At 42.2% G+C, this 19,003-nt stretch overlaps 1 protein-coding gene across 1 annotated transcript in view; it reads right to left on the bottom strand.

The window, feature by feature from the left end:
• Positions 1-4,749: 4,749 nt before the first annotated feature.
• SND1 (staphylococcal nuclease and tudor domain containing 1) overlaps positions 4,750-19,003 on the bottom strand; it is a 2,099,018-nt gene continuing 2,084,764 nt past the window's right edge. Inside the window, exons 23-24 of the mRNA XM_086918876.1 lie at positions 7,750-7,794; positions 4,750-5,497 (exon numbers count right to left, since the gene is read on the bottom strand). Of these exons, the coding sequence (XP_086775002.1) occupies positions 5,432-5,497; positions 7,750-7,794 (111 nt within the window). The 3' untranslated portion in view covers positions 4,750-5,431. The remainder of the gene's footprint in view (positions 5,498-7,749; positions 7,795-19,003) is intronic.

A 19,003-nucleotide genomic window follows, 5' to 3' on the forward strand; every position in this document is an offset into this window, starting at 1 on the left:
AGATTCATGTGCACTGTACACAATCATTGGAAACAAACTTTTCAAAGAGTCTTGGGGTGATTGTAAACTATCTCTCCCTGATATACAGCCAGGAGGGTATACGGGTCAAAGGATAGAGATGGAAGGATATTTTTGGGCAGAAATTGAATTCATGGGAAGAGTGAGCAAGGGTAAAGTGTATGTTGCAACTAGGGGTGTTTCAATTCTTGGGTGGCCACACCAAAGAGTTGGGATTAAAACTTGATCCAAATGCATCTCCTCCTGTTAGTTTTGGACCCATTTGTAGTTCATATAGAAATTTGGAGGACATTAATACTGTTTGTCTCCAAAGTGAACAAAAAGTTAGCAATGAACTATTTGTCACAAATATAAAAAATAAATATCCCAAGGTTTTCGAGAACACTTTATGTAAGTATGTTGGTTTTCAACACAAAACCATTTTAAATGATAATGCCCTTCCCATCAGGCACAAAGTTAGGAATGTCCCACTTACGTATAGACCTAAACTCAAAGAAATGCTTAAGGATTTGGTTGATAAACAAATTATTGAACCAATTGAATCATCTCCATGGGTTTCCCCCATTGTTTTATCCCTTAAGAGCACTGGTGATCTTCGCTTATGTGTGGATCTTCGCAGTTTAAATACTGAAATTTGGGTAGACAAGCATCCTCTCCCAAATATTCATGAGCTAATTTCCACTTTAGCTGGTGCTACTGTTTTTTCTACTGTTGATTTAGCAAGTGCTTATCATCAAGTTAAATTGTACGAGGAATCCAAAAAACTCACTGCTTTTGTTACCCCTGAGGGTATGTTTCAGTTTTCACGAATGTCCTTCGGGTTAGCTAGTGCAGATTCTGTGTTTCAACGTTTAATGAAAGAGTTATTAGAAGATTGCAAAGGAGCGATCGCCTTTCAAGATGATATTTTAATATTTGGGAAGGATTGCATGGAACATGATAATTTAGAATCTGTTCTACAGAAAATTGAGATGAAAGGTTTAACGCTGAAATTTGCAAAATACAAATTTAGAGAACCTAAAGTAGAATATTTAGGCCATGAAATTTCGTGGGAGGGAATCAAACCTAAAGTTAATCATATAAGAAGCACCAATATGGCTCCCATTCCTACTTCTAAAGAACAGCTTTTATCCTTTTTAGGTTTAACGGAATTCTATGGAAAGTTTGTAAAGAATTATTCCACTATTGTTCATCCATTGCATATTTTATTGAGGAAAAATGTAAAATTTATGTGGGGTGAAGACCAACAAAATTCTTTTGATTTTTTTAAGGAAAAAAATTCTGGTGCTCCATTTTTAAGACCTTTTAAGGTGGGTAACAAATGTATAGTTTGTGTTGATGCTAGCAATGTGGGCCTTGGTGCTGTGTTGATGCAAAAAGATAAAGGAGGTGAATATGCAGTGTCCTATGCCTCTAGGTCTCTCCGTGACTCTGAATGTAATTATTCCACTATCGAAAAAGAGTTGCTTGCATGTACTTGGGCGGCACAACATTTTCGCCAATTTTTATGGGGTACAAAATTTTCTTTAAGAACAGACCACAAACCCCTTGTCAATATGTTATCAGCGGGAGGTGGAAGGACGCTTACAGCGTGTTTGGCTAGGCTTGCGGCAAAATTGCAGGAATTTAGATGTCAGGTGATTTATGTTCCTGGTCGGTTCAATGTTCATGCTGATTGCATGTCACATTTCCCTGTCAAAGAGGTTATTAATTCTTCTGTCAATGAAGAGTGTGATATTGCGTTTACTATGGAAGATGTCAATTTAATTTGTGGAGATTTGTCTAATTATATTTCTGAATCCAGTTGGTTTGAAGCGATGGAACATGACGACATTTTGAAAGAAGTCCAAGTATTTTTGAGAAAAGGATGGCCTGAAGAAAGGAAATTGAGTGGTGAATTGGCCTCTTTTTGGAAGGTGAAGGATGAACTTATGTTGAATCAGAGTACGATAATGAGAGCTGACAAGATTATTCCTCCTAGGAATTTGAGAGAACTTATTTGCAAGCTTTCCCATGAAGGTCACTTGGGAATGTTTACAACGAAGAGAAGAATTAGGGAGTTTTATTGGTGGCATGGGTTAGGTGGTATGGTGGATAGATGGGTCAGAAATTGTTCTCCTTGTTCTTTAAGTGATAAATCTGAAAAAAGCACTATCTGTTGGAATTACTCCCATTGAATTTGCTCAAGGGCCTTGGAGGAAGTTAGGCATTGACATTATTGGACCATTTAATTATCAATCAGCTAAGGAATTATTTGTGTTAGTTTTGATTGATTATTTTTCTAAATTTCCGGAATTAAAGATTGTGGAAAAGGTTTGTTCAGGGAATGTAATTGAATTTTTGGAAGAAGTTTTTGCCAGAGAGGGTTGACCTGAAGAAATTGTTTCAGACAATGGGCCACAATTTGTAAGCAAGGAATTTGAATCCTTTATTTTAGATTGTAATATTGTACATAGAAGAGTTTCTAATTATTTTCCTCAAGCTAATGGTCAGACTGAAAGGCTCAATAGAGTTGTGAAAGAATCTTGCCAATTGGCTGTTAGAAGTGGACTTAAATGGAGGAAAGCTTGCAAGCTACTTTGTTAACTTATCAAACTTCTCCAAATTCTGTTACTGGGCTGTCTCCTTTTGAAATGTTATGGGGTAGGAAACCTAGTTCCAAGTTGATGCCATGGTGGTTGAAGACTAAGAATGCTTTTGATTCTAAAATAGATTTTGATGAGGTTAGAGTGCGAGTAAAAAAATATCAGGAGAAAATGTTACAAAACAACAATAAAAAAATGTTTAATGGTTCTAGATTAAAAGTGGGTGATTTGGTTTGAGTGAAGTTTGGGGGACAGGTAAACAGAAGACAAGCCATATGGTCTGATCCTGTGAAAATTGCAGAAGTTTTCAGTAAAGCAGTTAGAGTGGAGGGTGGTAAGATTTGGAATTTTAGACGTATTTCTGTCTGTAATTCACAAATATCTAATTATTCCACTCTAATTGTAAGTCACAAGATGTTAAGGATAATCTTTCAAGTCCTTCATTTGACAAGCATGTTGTTAATATTTCAGATTTTTCAGGCTTTCATGAAGCTTTTGATCATTTGGAATCTCAAGAGAATGTCAACAGTGAAATTGTTCCTGTTAGTCACAATACAAATTTTGGTAATGCTGATGATTCTAATATCAATTGTGATGATTCGAATATCAATCAAGAACTTGATGTTACTAGGAGAAGTGTACGTGTTGAGCATGTTCCTATTAAGCTCAAGGACTTTGTCCGTTTTTAATGTTTTTTTTTAATGTATTTATTTTTTATTTATTTATTTTTTTCCCAAAAGGGGGAGGTGTGTAGTATTCTGGATTATAGAATGTAGTTGTTAGAATGTTGTTAGGTCATTGTGTTAGGTCATGGGTGAATGTTGGAGGTGGTTTACGAGCTGACTGGTTGTGTTACCCAGTTGCTCCTTCGTGGATGTCAAGTTGCATTTCTCTGGAATAAATCCTGTAACCTGGACCTGCGTCCTCGCACTTATTTACTACAATACTGATCGCTAGTTAGCACTGAAAGAATTTCCAACACCAGGCATGACTTTTTTTTCAAAATGGTAAAAGCTCAAAATGGTTGGCGGCTTCTTAAGCGAGGATTCACCCAAGTTGAAACAAAAAATTCAATTTTCATCTGCAGAAAACAAAGATATTACGTATAAACTAGTCAGCATCCCTTGCAGGGTTCTTGAATGAACAGGCATAACGGAACATTAAATAACGTTTTTCCGGCAGAGGAGTTGTCGAAATAAACAGCCCAGAGTCATCAATTTGATTTTCTTAAATATTCTGACACAAAGTTGGTAACACTTTAAAAATGTTGTGTTTCACTAAGCCACTGAGACATTAATTAGCACTGTGGAAAAAAGATGGTTCGTGGCTGCATAACTAAACCTATTTATAACAGCACGCCTTATCCACATTTACAGTAAATGAATCGTTTTTTTTTTATTCTATACATTTCAGTGCGAATATGGTGACTTGAATCGTACGGGTCACACATTAGCAGTGCTTGAAATAAGAAGCACGGGTATGTCATCGCATATAGTGGTCGAGCCTGTTTAGAAGGCTCAGACACATTCAGGGGCAGAAAGTGTTATGGGTCCATTGTGAAAAACTCGGTTGTTTACCAGAGCAGATGGAATTTCACGAGGACATCGCAATTCTCAACGAACACATTAAGCTACATTATTTTTTTTTAACATTAAAGGAGATATTTGAGTTATGAGCCAAAAGATCAAAACAAATAAAAAAAAATATTTGTGGATCGCAACCATAACTTCCACTCACGACCATCTCATTCAACATCAAGTTAGAGCCTTAAGTTTAAGGAAGTTGGGGTGTTCTGATGTTTAGAAATGGGAACATTTGGATGCTGAGGTTTTCGTACATGAGAACATCATTTGTAATGGACTCTAAAGCAAGTATGAAGTGGGTCCTTATCCGCGGACATAAGGTGAGATGTGTATTTTACTTTTGGTTACAAGAGCTAAAGGTGCTTTAATGTTGGCTGCTGTATTCTCAGATGCTGACACTGAATGTGTGGTGTTCAGGAATTGTGATGGTCCTAGGAATGCTTATGCGGACAAGATTTCCTAAGAAACACTTATACTTCAATATCAAATCTTTAGGAGACATGTGAAATATGGCATCACATGCTCTTAGAATTTCAATTAGTGAGAGCTGAATCAGACACAGCACGGCTCTTAGCACTTTTATTGATCCTCAAAAGCTATTAAATACATGAGACACAGTGATAACCGTGGATGGAAACAAAATAGAAAAATCACATTATTGTTACCTTTAGAAATTACAGATAAAAATGACAGAGTCCAACATAAAAAGTAACAATTCCTGGAGAGAGGTGTGGGTGACATATGCCTGGAGGCAGAAGGGAGGAATGGGCGACAAAGGTGGAGAAATTATCTCGAAAAACAGTTATTAAAAAATCATCCTCTTCCTGCATCTGTGACAGATACAAAAGTCTTTTCCATATTGCTCAGCAATTTCATTCAATTAGAATACATTAAAAGACAGGCAAGGAGTAAAGGACAGCTACACACCCTGCCAAACGATAGTAACCAATGAATTGGGTGTGTACGGCAACACTGCAAAGCTAGACTATGACCAGGCTAGGAGTGCTGGTCTGCTCTCAACCATGACACAGTCTTTGAACAACTCTCCTTCTCATCCATTTTCTCCTTCACCCTGCCAACAGGGCTAAAAGGGCTGCTTTGAGGCGAAGGAGCGGGCCTCAGATTCTGAAGAAAGGGTATGGCACTGGGGAGGGAGAATTAAGTCGCGAAGAGCAGAGGTTAGTGGAATTGAAGCTTGCAGGAAGGATCTTCGTCATCTTCAACAATTTCTTTCCATGGCCGTCTTCAGCGGCTGTAACCAAACTCATCAGCTTCGTCAGCACGGAAGTCGCCGTAGCGCCAGAGGTTGAGCTGGTGGGTCGAAGAGAAAAATAAATGTTAGAAAACAAATGTGAAGCAAAAAAAAAAAAAACAATTGTATCAATGTAGGCTTGACAACAAGACAAAACTGTAACCCGTTTGGTGTGTAAGTAAAGGATAGGCACGAAAGGGCAAACAAATTAGACCCAGGACCCCTCCTCAGCCAAGCAAAGTAAGTTTCTTTCTAAGTTTGGAGACTGCCCAAGTAGCAGCGGACACTCAAGGGATAGACATTTTTCATACAGAAGTTAGACAAAACTGAGCTCTTGCTCGACTAAGTCTTTTACATTTATTAATGAAGAGAGGGGTTGTCGCTGTTTTGATGTGGCATGGGTGGTTTTGGGCTGCTGTTTGGGAAGCTCTAGCAGATTTCCTGCAGCTGTATACTACGGAATCCCAATAAGGTTATAAAAGTGTCTTACAGTGAGACTGTTTCACAAGCAAGACACTGCAGTATGTTTTCTGTCAAATAGCCTATTCTTTATCACTTGCACAAATGTAGAGGGGATTGGGCTAGAACCCTCTTTTCAGAAGATCATCAACTAAATGGCTGTGCTCGAGAGGGAAGATGATCCAGTTATGTTCGTACCGCCTGGCACTTTGTATTGGAAGTTGCCTGCCAGGGTGGAGGCAAGGATGTATGCACTTGTGGCGTGCTAGTTGGGAATATTATGGACAAGTAAGGACAGTTCTGCCATCTCCTGCTCTCTTTAATAAGGGACTATCAGAGGATATATTCCCTCCCACCACACACATGGTGCTTACATGTTTCATATAGATATTCCTTAGGCTTGCATGTCCATATTTAGCAATTTATGAGGGGTCAAGATGCATCTTGTGGACTAATCACGACAGGCCTTTCTTTTTATCCCACATTTTATTGCGAATGCACTTTCAATATTTCTATTGCCCGACACCAACCTCACCAAGAGCGAGCAGCAGAGACCATTGAGAGCTTGAGGCTGCAGGAAAACTTTCACCAGAATCTAACCTCTTGTGATGAAGGCAGACATTTCCGTTTATCCCACATTATCCACTGCTACACACTCAAGGTACGACTGTTGCCCAACAGACAAGCACCCAAGAGGTTCTTTATTTCTGCTGCTATGCTGTGCTCCAAAACGTTTTGATGTTACTGTATCCTGTACAGTATAAAAATGTCCTCGACATTGGCGGCTCCTCCACTAAGGCGGAGAGCTTCGACCCACTGCTGTTGTGCAGCAGCAAAAGAAAGGAAAAATAAAATGATAACACAATGCTATCATTTTATTCTTCCCTGCTGAGGTAGCATGAGGGTGGGGCTGCTCTGCTGATAGAGCGTGGAGGATTGGTGGGCACACACTACCCTCTTGGGCCAGCCAAACAGTCATGCGCACTTTAGCATGTTCTCCATGCAAGCTAGATTACAGACTGCATGGAGAATATGCTGAGGCCCCCAGTCCCCATCCGAGCACCGAACCACAGCGCTCACACCAATTACAGCACTGCATTGCAGAGTTGTGATTGGCTATGGGGGAGCCTGGCTACTTCCTGTGCAGCTGAGGAGAGACGTGGGACACAGCGGCGAGGAGGTAAGTACATTTTTCTTTTCTTTTTTTTGTTTTTTACAATTAAACCTCCTTGCCCCCCTCACTCCCCAACGCCCCTCACCAACCCCCCCCCCCCCCCCCCCCCCTCCAAGATCAGTGCTGGCCACCACTGGTCCTTGAATAGGTTATCAATGGAGTTCTGAGCTACGTTAAATTACATGATATCCACCAGAATAGTGGATTCCTCCAAGCCAAGGCTTTGTAAACTCTTTGACTGAAGGGCTAAGAAATGCAACAAGGCTGTTTCAACATATGAAATACGTGCCAGACCCATAGTTTCCCCACTGGAAACTTCAAATAAAGACAACCGTTTGGAGACTACTACCTTCCAACTAACAAGACATTGAAAACATCCGAATCTCTGGAAGAAGTGATGAATAGAATCAGAAACAAGACCTAAAGCTCAGTGCACTGTTTTGCTTTAAAAAAGCAGATGCTCTAATTTGCTTACAGCATCTTGGAGAGTCAATGACACGTTAAACCTCTGTCCTAATGTTTTGTTAGCTTACATACCCAGATTCAAAATTAAAATATAACAATTTCGAATACATTTGACAAAGGCATTCCTGCAATGAGAACAGGTTTTGTGCCACACATGCACACAATACAGACGCCAATTTTTGCCTTCAAAAAAGGACAGAGAAGGTGACTTACCCTGGATGCTTTAGCTGCCTCCTGTGCACTAATGTACTCCATGATCTGCAAGAAAAATAATGAGACATTCGTCAGGCTGGTGCAGACACTTCAGACAAAGACAAGCATGTCAAACAGAGAGACACAAACATATCAAACTGACCAAAGCAGACCTGATAAACAGGCAGACTCCTCACAATGACGGAGAGATCGGTATGTCAAAACAATGAAGATAAACTCGTCAAAACGAAGCTTGTCAAACAGTCGGAAGAGTGAAGGACAAAACTGCAGAGTATATAGGATGGGCAAGGGCAGGTTTCAATTTCACTGGGGTAAAAAATGCACGGGAAGAGGAAGACTAAGGCTACATCCCCCATTAACAGGCATATATCCACATTTACTAGAAATGCACACCAAAACTATACTCAGCCAGTGAGCCTTCAGAGAACCTAGCACATGGCCTCTGCCACGCACCGTTCAGCCCTGCTGGGTTCATGCCTTGCCCTCTTAAACACTAGCATTCCCCACATTGTAGCATATCTTCTCAGATTCTTCACTTTTTAGTTGCCAACTAGCAGAATCAAACTTGAGATCTGAGATGGAAAGAAATTAAGTTATTTACCTATAACTGTAGTTCTCCAGTATAGGAATATTTCAAAGATTCACATCCATGAATCATTCACGGTCATCGAGATGGGAGTCCCTGGTACCTTTAGAAAACAATGTAATAATAAGTATGGACTAGAAGAAAGCCTAGGCCCCTTAGTTTAGTAACTTACCAGTCATTTTTAAAACAGCGACCAAACTTAGGTCTTAACGAATCAGGTTGTATCACCCTTTAGAACACTTCTGTGAGAAGCTCAGATTTTAGAGCACAGGTGTATAATATATGTATTCACTGAGAGAGAGAGGGAGAGAAAGGGGAGCTTTGCAGCGGAGAAAGGCGAGTTGCATGTGAATCCATGAAAGATTACAATACTTGAGAACTAAAGTTACAGGTAAGTAACTTAATTTCTTACTCCAGTATTGGAAATTTCATGGAATAACATGCTAAAATAAGATTATATAGCAGCTGAAGAACACATTTTGTGGCCTACTCAATGCATGGTACATATAAGAAACCCATGGCATAGAAGTATGTGTGAACTAGCACAAGCTTATAAAGAAAACAGCAGTATATAAAGATATATATATGAAAGATGTTTTGGAGAAACCCCAACCTGAATTAACACCTAAACGAACTTGGCTGTCCAAAACAGGTTTCTTTAAATGCACGTCTTGCCGCGCGTGTACGTTCGCTATGAATGGCACGCATTACAAATCTGCATTTAATGATAAACCGATCGCCATCACAGAATATTTGACATGCCGTAGCGACTTTGTCATTTATCAACTTACCTGTACATGCAATTTGTCTTATATTGGCAGTACTAAACTACCAGCCAATCAACGTATTTTACAGCATATACGTGCAATTGTAAATTCGGACAGTAATTACCCGGTTGCTCGCCACTTTAAAGCTGTCCACAACAACAAATTGAAAGATTTTCATTATACACTTTTGGGGTCAGTTCCCAACACCGGACGGGGGGAGAAAGAGAAACTCCTTAGACAAAGAGAGACATATTTTATTCTATTGCTTGATTCTAAGACACCAAATGGTTTAAACACAATTGATGAACTTCACAACTTTCTATAATTGAAATTGACCCAATTTTAGAGGTTTTTCTGGAATTCAGTGTCCAAAGCTAGTCGAATTGTGCACATTCTGATTAGACATTTGTTAGGATATATGGTTTTAGTTTTACACTAAATGAATTAGGAAGATTTTCATGTTGTGTGCTTCAGCTGTTACCGTTCATTATCACACATTTTTTATAATTTGTGTTTTTTCACCCAATTTACACGAGCACTTTTTGTTTTAGTTGGCATACTAAATATCATGTTTCATGTCATTTGGGTACATTGATTACAAGGAGAAACACCTTCTTGAACATTGTGGTTGGGTTGCCAGGTGATCTAGTGGCAACTTTTATTGAATGTATGGAGCTTGAAACACATGATATTTATTTGATCAACATTTCATTTTACATAGTATCAAGCTCTGATTAACGCATCCGATTTTCATTATTAGAAATTGTAAACGCCACCTTACTTGATTTTGAAATTACCATCATGAATTACAGCCTACTCATTCATTCCTAAACCATTGCACATGAGCACTATGCTCTGATTGCCTTTCGGTGTTTTTTACCTAGTATTCAAATTGTACATTCTTTAAAATGATGGTCTTCATTTTATAATGATTTGAGCACTATGTATTTGGTTTGTTGTGTATGTGTGTTTTATTGAACACAAACACAAAGTGACTATATATTCATGAATTAATTTTATGCCCATTTATTGTTTTGTGCTTTTAACCCTTTTTTTATGGGTGATAGAGCCTTTTCTTCACTATATATTGTTACACCTACTTTGGGCGTGTCATGTGACCAAGCTCCGCCTGCGGAGCGAAACGCGTCGAGGAGAGCATTCGCTCTGCACTTGCTGCAATAAATTTTCCACTGCTTAAATCACTGATGGTGTGACAGCGTTTTGCTTCAGAGCCTAATCAGTGCAAGTGAGAATAGGTCTGCGCCTGCTGTGTTACCGCTTCGACAGCGGTCAGGAGTGTTATTATATATATATATATATATATATATATATATATATATATATATATATATATATATATATATACACACACACACACCACAGAAAATGTGCGTAATGAATAAGCAGATGGAGGGAAGCAGGATGTCTAAGTACTGCTGGGCCCACTGCCGCATCACTGTGAACTGCAAAACCCAAGCAGTAGTGCTGAGTAAAAGTGTGTCTGTTCTTCCAGGTTACTGCTCTGCAGATTTCAGGAAGAGAGACAAAAACAAATAACCCAATATAAGTAGACGTTGCCCTTTTAGAATGGGCACAAACCAATGAGGTCAACGAACTTGCAGCCTTCTGGTGACAGAACTGAATGGCGTTGGGTATCTATCTAGAAATATTTTGCTTTGAGAGAGGAAAGCCTTTCCCTGAAGCACTGTAAGCTGCAAACAGTTGAGGGGATTTGCAAAAGGCCTTAGTTTTGTCCAAGTAGAATTGTAGGCATTACTCTAAAGAGTGAAGTGTTCTTTCCGCTGAGGTTGCAGGATTCAGAAAGAAAGACTTGAGAACCACTGGTTCATTAAGGTGAAAGTCTGCCGGGACCTTAGGAATGCAATTTTTGGCTTGTGCAGAGAATAACCCGGTCATCCCTGACTTGGAGGAAAGGTTCTTGTACAGTAAAGACCTGAACTTAACTGACCATTCTGTCCGAGGTTAAGGCAAGGAGGAGTGCCAGCTTTCTGGGGAGAAACTGGATACCGTTTTGTGGATGGGTTCGAAGGAAACCGCCATAAGTTGAAACAGTAGTGTTCAGTCGCCAAAGCAGAGGAGGCCATATAAGAGGAAATGTTCAGATTAGATCATTGAAAAATTGTTGAACGATCCTGGAAGACCACAGCGATTGAGATGCAGGATATCGCCTGAAACGGGAAATGGCTGTCAAGTGTCATGATCTCAACCTGCAGCTCTAGAGATGCTTCTGTTACTCTCCCTATGTGCCACTGGAGACACTGTCCCTGTAGGCTCTGTGGCAAGATTCATGGATCCCAAGCAGGAACTAAACATTGGTGGCATTGCCTGTTCTCATGGAGGCCTCAATCATGGCCTGGTCCCCATATTATTTTTATTTTCCTTTGTTTATATTCTTTATTTTACAAGTGAGGAATATGCTTTCACACATGCTACCCATGTTTGTTATTGTTTTCATCCCACAGCCTATGATAATGTAGCCTACAGGACATGTAGCCTGCAGAGCCCTATCACTGAGTCGTCGTCGCTGAGAACTACAATTCCCATCTCTTAGAGTGCAGTTGCCATGTTGGGAGGGGCTCGTATATAAAACGGGCCAAGCCCTTCTCACGCTCACAATTGCTTTGCTCTTTGGTCAGTGCAGCTTCGGCAGTGTTACGGCTCCTGCCTTATTCTGAGTGTGACCAGATCCTCATGGAGTGCAGAAAGCGATCTTGGGGAAAAAAACATTGTCTGGAAAGAATACCGGTTGGCTGTACCTTTGGGCCAAATAGAACGTTTACTCAGATGTGATTCTTGATTTTTATTTCGTGACAGTTTTTGGTCATAACTTAGCGCCTTGTTCTGATGTGATACTGAACATTTATTAGTGGTAGTTTTGGACACAGCTAATTGTATATACATTGGGAGGCAGGTCCCGCAAATGTATAAATCCGTACTTTACTCACTTTGGAACTCTGGATTATCTTCGAATCCACGTAATCGTCAGGCTCAGGAAACAAACATTTGTACCTCATCTACATACTTCCCTGTTTTACAGGTGTTTCTACCAGGTCAGCTCAAGGCAACCAAAGAGCGAGACCTGGTAGGTGTTTGTTCAGTTCAGTTTAGACTTATGATGCTATGTACCATAACTATATCATGACGTTTACTTTGTACACTGTATTTATCATTGTTTTATTCTTACTTTGTAGAATGCTCTAACATCCTCTAGGAAACAGGTAATTATCCTATACACAAGCTATGGATATTGAACAGGGAAGAGCTAGTGCAGAGTTACCAGTTTATTTTCTCTTTCAGGTCTACCTCCTGGCAGTTCCCTTATTAACACCTGTTCCCTCACCTGGCCACTCCAATAGTTTGCGTCATTAGGGTATTCAGACTTGGTGGTGCCTGGAGGTGGAACACTCTGTCGACGAAAAAGTCCTGAGGAATCACAGTTTGATACCAAGGAAACTTAGATGAAAGCATGAGCTAGACCTGACTTTGCCAGGTGAAAATGATAAGGGAGAATTTCTTCTGGAGAGGAGAGAGGGTGTATCTTAGCCTGATGGTACTAGATGCAAAACCTTTTCCATTTGAGGTAAAAGGTTTTATTGGTACTATCAGCACAGGCCCTGGCTAGGAATTTTCTACAGTCTAATTGCATGTTCATGTGTTGGAATTCATGGAACTCAGAATCCATGCTGATATATTAAGAGACTTGAGATACGGATGCAGCACTTGGCCCCTGATTGATTGTCAGTAGAGCGGGAAATGTTTTCAATAGAATGTGACGCTCTTGTGCTAGGTGAAGCAGCTCCGTAAACCAGTGCGGACACGGCCATGACAGAGTGATGAGAATACGCTTGCAAGATTCTTCTTTCATTTTCATTAGAACTCTTGGGAGGAGAGGAATCTGAGGAAAGGCGTAGGCAAAGATGCCAGACCATGCAATAAAAAATGCATTTGCAGTTCTGGGGGGGGTCACGAAGAGGTCCAGATTTGGCTTGCCCCACTGGAGAAAGAGGTTGTCCAGGGTCCTCTGTTGCAGCTCTCATTCATGGCATGATGCTGTCAACCGGCTGAGAGTGTCCGCTATAGTGTTCTGCTTCCCAGGAACATGTTCTGCTTTCAGACGCACCTTGTGATGGATGAACCATTCCCATATGTTATTTAGCTACCTGGGATAGCAGGTTAGATCTTGTGCCACCCTGCTTGTTAATGTAGCGCATTGTGGTTATATTGTCTGTGTGGACAAGCACAGAAGAATTGTGAATCCTCTGGAGAAATGCCAGCCAGGCGAGCTGCACTGCTTTCAACTCTAGTAAGTTGATGTGTAACTGATGTTGAGCTGGTTGCCATTTGCCGCTGACTTTGAGATCTTGGAGTTAAGCTCCCAATCCTTCCAGGGAAGCATCTGTGGTAATGACTAGAGGGGAAGTTAGGGGGCAAAAAGAGTCTGACTGAAAGAGGTTTCTGCTTCTTCCAACAGGATAAGACGCGGACTATTCCTGGAGTGACCTGGATGAGGCCAGTTACTTGCATTGTCTGTCCAATTACTCCTAAATTGGATGCATCCATAGACTACAAAAGAGGACGAAAGGGATGCAAGAGGACATCATCCCTAAAAGGGCCATGTAGAGACGAACAGAATGAAACGTGTTTCTTTGGACAGCCTGTACCAGAATCACGAGTCGTAGTGGTCTCTCCTGTGTAGGATACACCTTGGAGGATGTTGTGTTCAGCGTGGCCGCTAAAAACAAAATGGTTTGTGACGGATGACTGTTGGATTTGTCTAGGTTCAGGGTGAGACCTAGCTCTTTGAAGAGATCTGTGCAGGCTATTATGGATGACCATTAACAAAATGGGGTAGCCCATAAGGCATGGACCTGGGTATATATTGTTATAAACAAACAATGGTCCTGAACCTATAGATTCTAACGATTGACTTAATCAATAATGAATCAATACTTAATGTGGAGCAACACTATCCAGTCTGCTTTATAGTACTCAAATACTTAATTATACTGAGAAAAACCTTACACCACGGTTAAAGAAAATATATTCCTATTTTATTCTTACATTTTTAAATTTCATTTTTATGTTCATATTTTACAATATATTTTTTCAAAGGTAAGTAAAAACACATAGGTTGCCCAAAAGGGAGCATGCAAAGAAAAGATGTGATCAGAAAAATGAAACAAGTGAGAGGAAAGGAAATACACAGCAGTGGACAAGAAATTATTCATACTATTTTACAACCAATATCGGACATATAATTCGCCGTATTGAGTACCTGGCCAAAAATAGTTTATGTTATTGCAATCACAACATTGTAATACATGAGCCTATATATCCTACTATATATCCTACTTATACCCAACTTATTGTTGGGTATAAGTCGAGTCGAAACGTCGACACCTTCATTACATAACCTTGGACCAATTGTTTATCATCATTGTATATAGTGCAAAACATAGGATATATAGGCTCATGTATTACAATGTTGTGATTGCCATAACATAAACCCATTGGGCATTGCAGCGCCGGCCCGACGAGGAGCAAAGCCCAAATGAAGAAGCATGACATCCTTCAGGTGAGTGAGGGCATTATGATGAGGACATACTGTCCCCCACTGATAGAGTAGCACACGTCAAAAGTTTTTTCCTCTTGCATCCTCTACAAGGAACATTGACTCCCTTTGTGTATTGGTTCGAAAGCACATCCACAGGGTCTGGCACTTCGCAGGACACCCACTTGGGCTCGATCCGGGTTGGTGGGGGGGGGGGGGGGCATCGCCCTAGCACCAGAGGACAACCCTTGGACTTGTGACTCTACTTGGCGGACAATCACTCAGCGTGTGGGTATTCTTGCATGCCCACGGGCCTCACCACAATGGCTTCCCATTAAACAAAGAATAAAGTTTCAAGCTTTGACAATAGCATTCAGGGCTACCTAAAGAAAGACCCATTGTATATCCGTGACAAAATAAAAAGATACCAGTCTTTTAGAGCACTGAGCTCCGCCCATATCAACTTGCTATGCGTACCCAAGATCTTCAAGACCAGAGCGAGTGGCCGCTTCTTTTCTCATTTAGCCGCCAAACTCTGGAACCTTCTCCCTGAGGACATCAGATGTGCATCTTCATAGGATTCTGAGTCCCCACTAAAGAGCCACCTCTTTAAAGAGACCTAATCTGGGCATGTCCACTCTTTTAGACCAGTCTCCTTATGTGCATCTTACTATTACCTAGTGCCGGGATGCTTCTTTTGGAGCAGATAACACGTTTATAAATTCTATGCATTCATTCAGTGGCAACCCAGAGAGCTAAAAAGACACCTCCCTCAAATATCTGCTCCTCGAGGCTTCCTCTAGAAAGGGTGACTTGCAGGAAGACATAACGTCCAAGGAACCATGCAGACAAAATATGGTCCCCGAGAAAGGGGAACAAGGCTATTGTGCTACCGCGGCACAAACAGAATACCTGCCAAAGAATAAGTACTCCGGTAAGAAAGTTCAAGTGGCAAAAGAAGCCAAAGAAAAGACTCCAAGGAGAACGCAAAATAAGATAAGCTCCAGATGGCTGGAAACTAAACCGGTCACCGACAGCATAAATGAGACAAAAAGTACCTGCAGAAAGCAGGAATACCACACAGGTTGTATCCCTGGAGGGAAGAGAAGAAACTCCATCCTAGTAAGGCAGAAAGAGTCAAAACAAGGGGAAACAATTGTCCCCAGCGACCTTAGTACAACAGAATTTAGACTCATTACCACCATGACTATCCCTGAAGCAGGAGCCAAAGGTGAGAGCCACGAAGACTTCGAAGACTAACATCTGCACCGCCAGCAGGCAAAGTACAGACTCACCCCTTCCTCTCCTGTCCTCTGCAGACGCACGCTGGAATAATACGATCTGTGTAGGATTCTTAGTTGTACTAATCTGAAACGGGCATGGATCGATATCTCTTGTGCGCTTTGGAGAGCCTCTGTCCAGTCATTCACCTCGAGGGCTTCCAGAACTCTCTCCCAGGCCTCTCTCAATGCCACCATGGGGTCAGGGGAGTTGTTAACCAGTTTTTCCTATACAGTAGAGATGGCCTGATCTGTTGTGGGGACAGTGAGTAGGCGATCTTTAAGTGGTGTCGCCTCTAGTAATTGCACCTTCTCAACTATATGTCTCCTAAAGGCATGCCCAATGTGTAGGTATTTGCATTTCTCAGTCTGTGCCATTTTGTACTCTTGGTGAAAGACCTCAAATGTGTCTAGTGCGTGTTGACTCCTGATATCCCCCAGGTGCTCTATGCCAATCAGGGGGCTCTTCAAAAAGCCCTTCAAGTTGCCCACCTCCCACAAGAGGTCGCTGTCCTATAATGAGGTTTGTTTAGCAAGGATGCCCTCCAAACCTAAATAGTTAGTGGCTTCTCTCCATAATCTTGCTACTGTTTGGGTATGTGCTGATATGTCCCGCTTTCGCGCCTGTCAGTACAGAAGCACTTCATGCCCCCTACAGCCCATAGCCATCAATTGCTCAGTTTCGCACACTTTTCCCATCACTAGGGGTGAGAGGCAGGGATGCCCACTCTCTCCGATCCTTTTGCGGTCTACAAGGAGCCACTTGCAGACAGAAGCACAAGTTACTACTTGTGTAACAATATATCTGTAAGAGACATTAGTTAGTGATAGATTCCTTACTGTTAAACATCCCTAGGCATCAGACTGGATCCGCAAAGTTTTTCTTAGCAGTACCCCTGCGCGTCGGTAGGGGGCGTTGTGCGTATCCCTGTCCATCACTGACGTCTTAAGCGCTGAGATGACGTCACAGAGAATACTTAGGCGCCACCCATGCCCTCTGACATCAGTTCTGTACGCGTCTTTCCACGCCAGGAACGCAAAGCCATGCAAGAAACTGACCACTGGTGCCATGAAACTAGGGCCCTGAAAGGGTTGACCTTAACCCTAGAAAACAGTTCGGAGAACGGGGAAGATGGGTGGGGCGGTAAGGAATCTATCACTAACTAATGTCTCTAACAGATATATCGTTAAAAAAGTAGTAACTTGTGCATCTGAAAGTAGTGATACATTCCTTACCTTAGAATAGATACCCCAGCAATACCAACCCTGGTGGTGGGTCTCAACAAGATTAAATCAGAAAGTCACGGAGGACAGAACGGCCAAAGAAGCCATCTCTCTGGACTGGACTGTCAAGGCAGTAATGCTTGGTAAACATGTGCAGGGAGGCTCACGTAGCTGCCTGACAAAATGTCCTGCAAGGGAACTCCCCGTCCCAAGGCAGTAGTGGCTGCCGTTGCCCTTGTAGAATGGGCAAGCAGCCCCACAGGGGGCTCCTTCTTGGCCAACGAGTAACATGCTTTGATGCACAGAAAAACCCACAGAGAGATGGTGCGTTTCTGCATGGCCCAACCTTTTTTGGCACCCACGTAGCCAACAAAGATCTGGTCATCCACCCGGAACTGTTGTGTGCGCTTCAGATATAACAAGAGTGCATGTTTTGGGTCCAGACTGTGGAACCTCTCTTACTCTTTTGAAGGATGTGGAGGTGGAAAGAAGGTGGGAAAGTGATGGTCGGCCCGATGTGGAAGGGCATGAAAACCTCTGGCAAGAAAGTACAGGTCCTTAAAACCACCTTGTCCGGATGAACAGAAAGAAAAGAAGGTTTAGAAGAAAGAGCCTGGAGCTCACTCACTTTTCTGGCAGAGGTGATAGCTGCCAAGAAAGCCGCCTTTAGAGTGAGAAGACGTAAAGGACAGTTATCAAGGGCCTCAAAGGGAGTGCACAGTTATGAAGATCCTCAAAGGGAGGGCACATCAAATAGATCAAGACAAGATTTAAGTCAAATTGAGGCACGGGAGGAAATGTGTGTGTAATGCCTTTCAGGAAACGGTTAACAACCGGGTAATTAAAGAGCGAAGGCTGATCTGAAAGCCTGAGAAAGGCAGAGATGGCCTAAAGAGAACCTTTGATAGTGCCCAGAGTAGAGCCCTGCTGGGCCAAAGATAGTGGGAACAGAAGGACCTCAGAAAGAGGGGCAAAAAGGGGATCCACAGCCTTTGCTGTGCACCATGCCACAAATTTGTTCCACCTGCAGGCGTATACCGTTTTAGCGGCAGGACGCCTGGCTGCCAGAATGACATCACAGTCTGCAGGAGGAAAATCGAAATATGCCAACTGTTGCCGCTCAATCTCCACGCATGGAGGTGAAGGCTGGATAGGTTTCCGGTGGAAGACCGTCCCCTGCTGCTGCGACAGAAGATCCACCCGAAGAGGCAGTCGGATCGGGGGATCGATCGCCATGCTGAGTAGCTCGGGATACCAATATCTTCGTGCCCAATCTAGAGCCACAAGGATGATTTGGGCCTAGTCGTGTCGAATCTTCTTCAGCACTCTGGGCAGAAGTGGTATAGGCGGAAAGGTGTACAACAGACCGCAGCTCCACTAGTGACGAAAAGTGTCGACGAGCGAGTGCCGCCTTGGAAATTCCAACGCTCAGAATTGAAGACCTTGTGCTTTCTCTTCGGTGGCGAATAAATCTAACCAAAGCTCTCCCCTCTGCCGAAAGAGACCTTGCGCCACATCAGAGTTCAGACGCCATTTGTGATCCATCAAGCACCGGAGGCTGAGTTATTCCATTCAGGCATTCAGAGAACCTGCCAGGTGTTGAACCACCAAGGTAATGCATTGATGTTCCAGCATGTCCAGAGGCGCAGAGCCTCCTGACAGAGTCGAAGACCCCACCCGCCCTGTTTGTGCAAAATACCACATTGCGGTGGTGTTGTCCGTGAACACCTGCCCTACACTTCCCCAGACAGTGGGAAGGAAAGTCTTCAGTGCAAGTCAGATCGCCCAAAGCTCCTAAAGATTGATATGAGCCGGGACTCTGCCA

This window comes from Lissotriton vulgaris, chromosome 1_1, assembly GCF_964263255.1.
Source record: "Lissotriton vulgaris chromosome 1_1, aLisVul1.2, whole genome shotgun sequence".
NCBI classification, from domain to species: Eukaryota; Metazoa; Chordata; class Amphibia; order Caudata; family Salamandridae; genus Lissotriton; species Lissotriton vulgaris.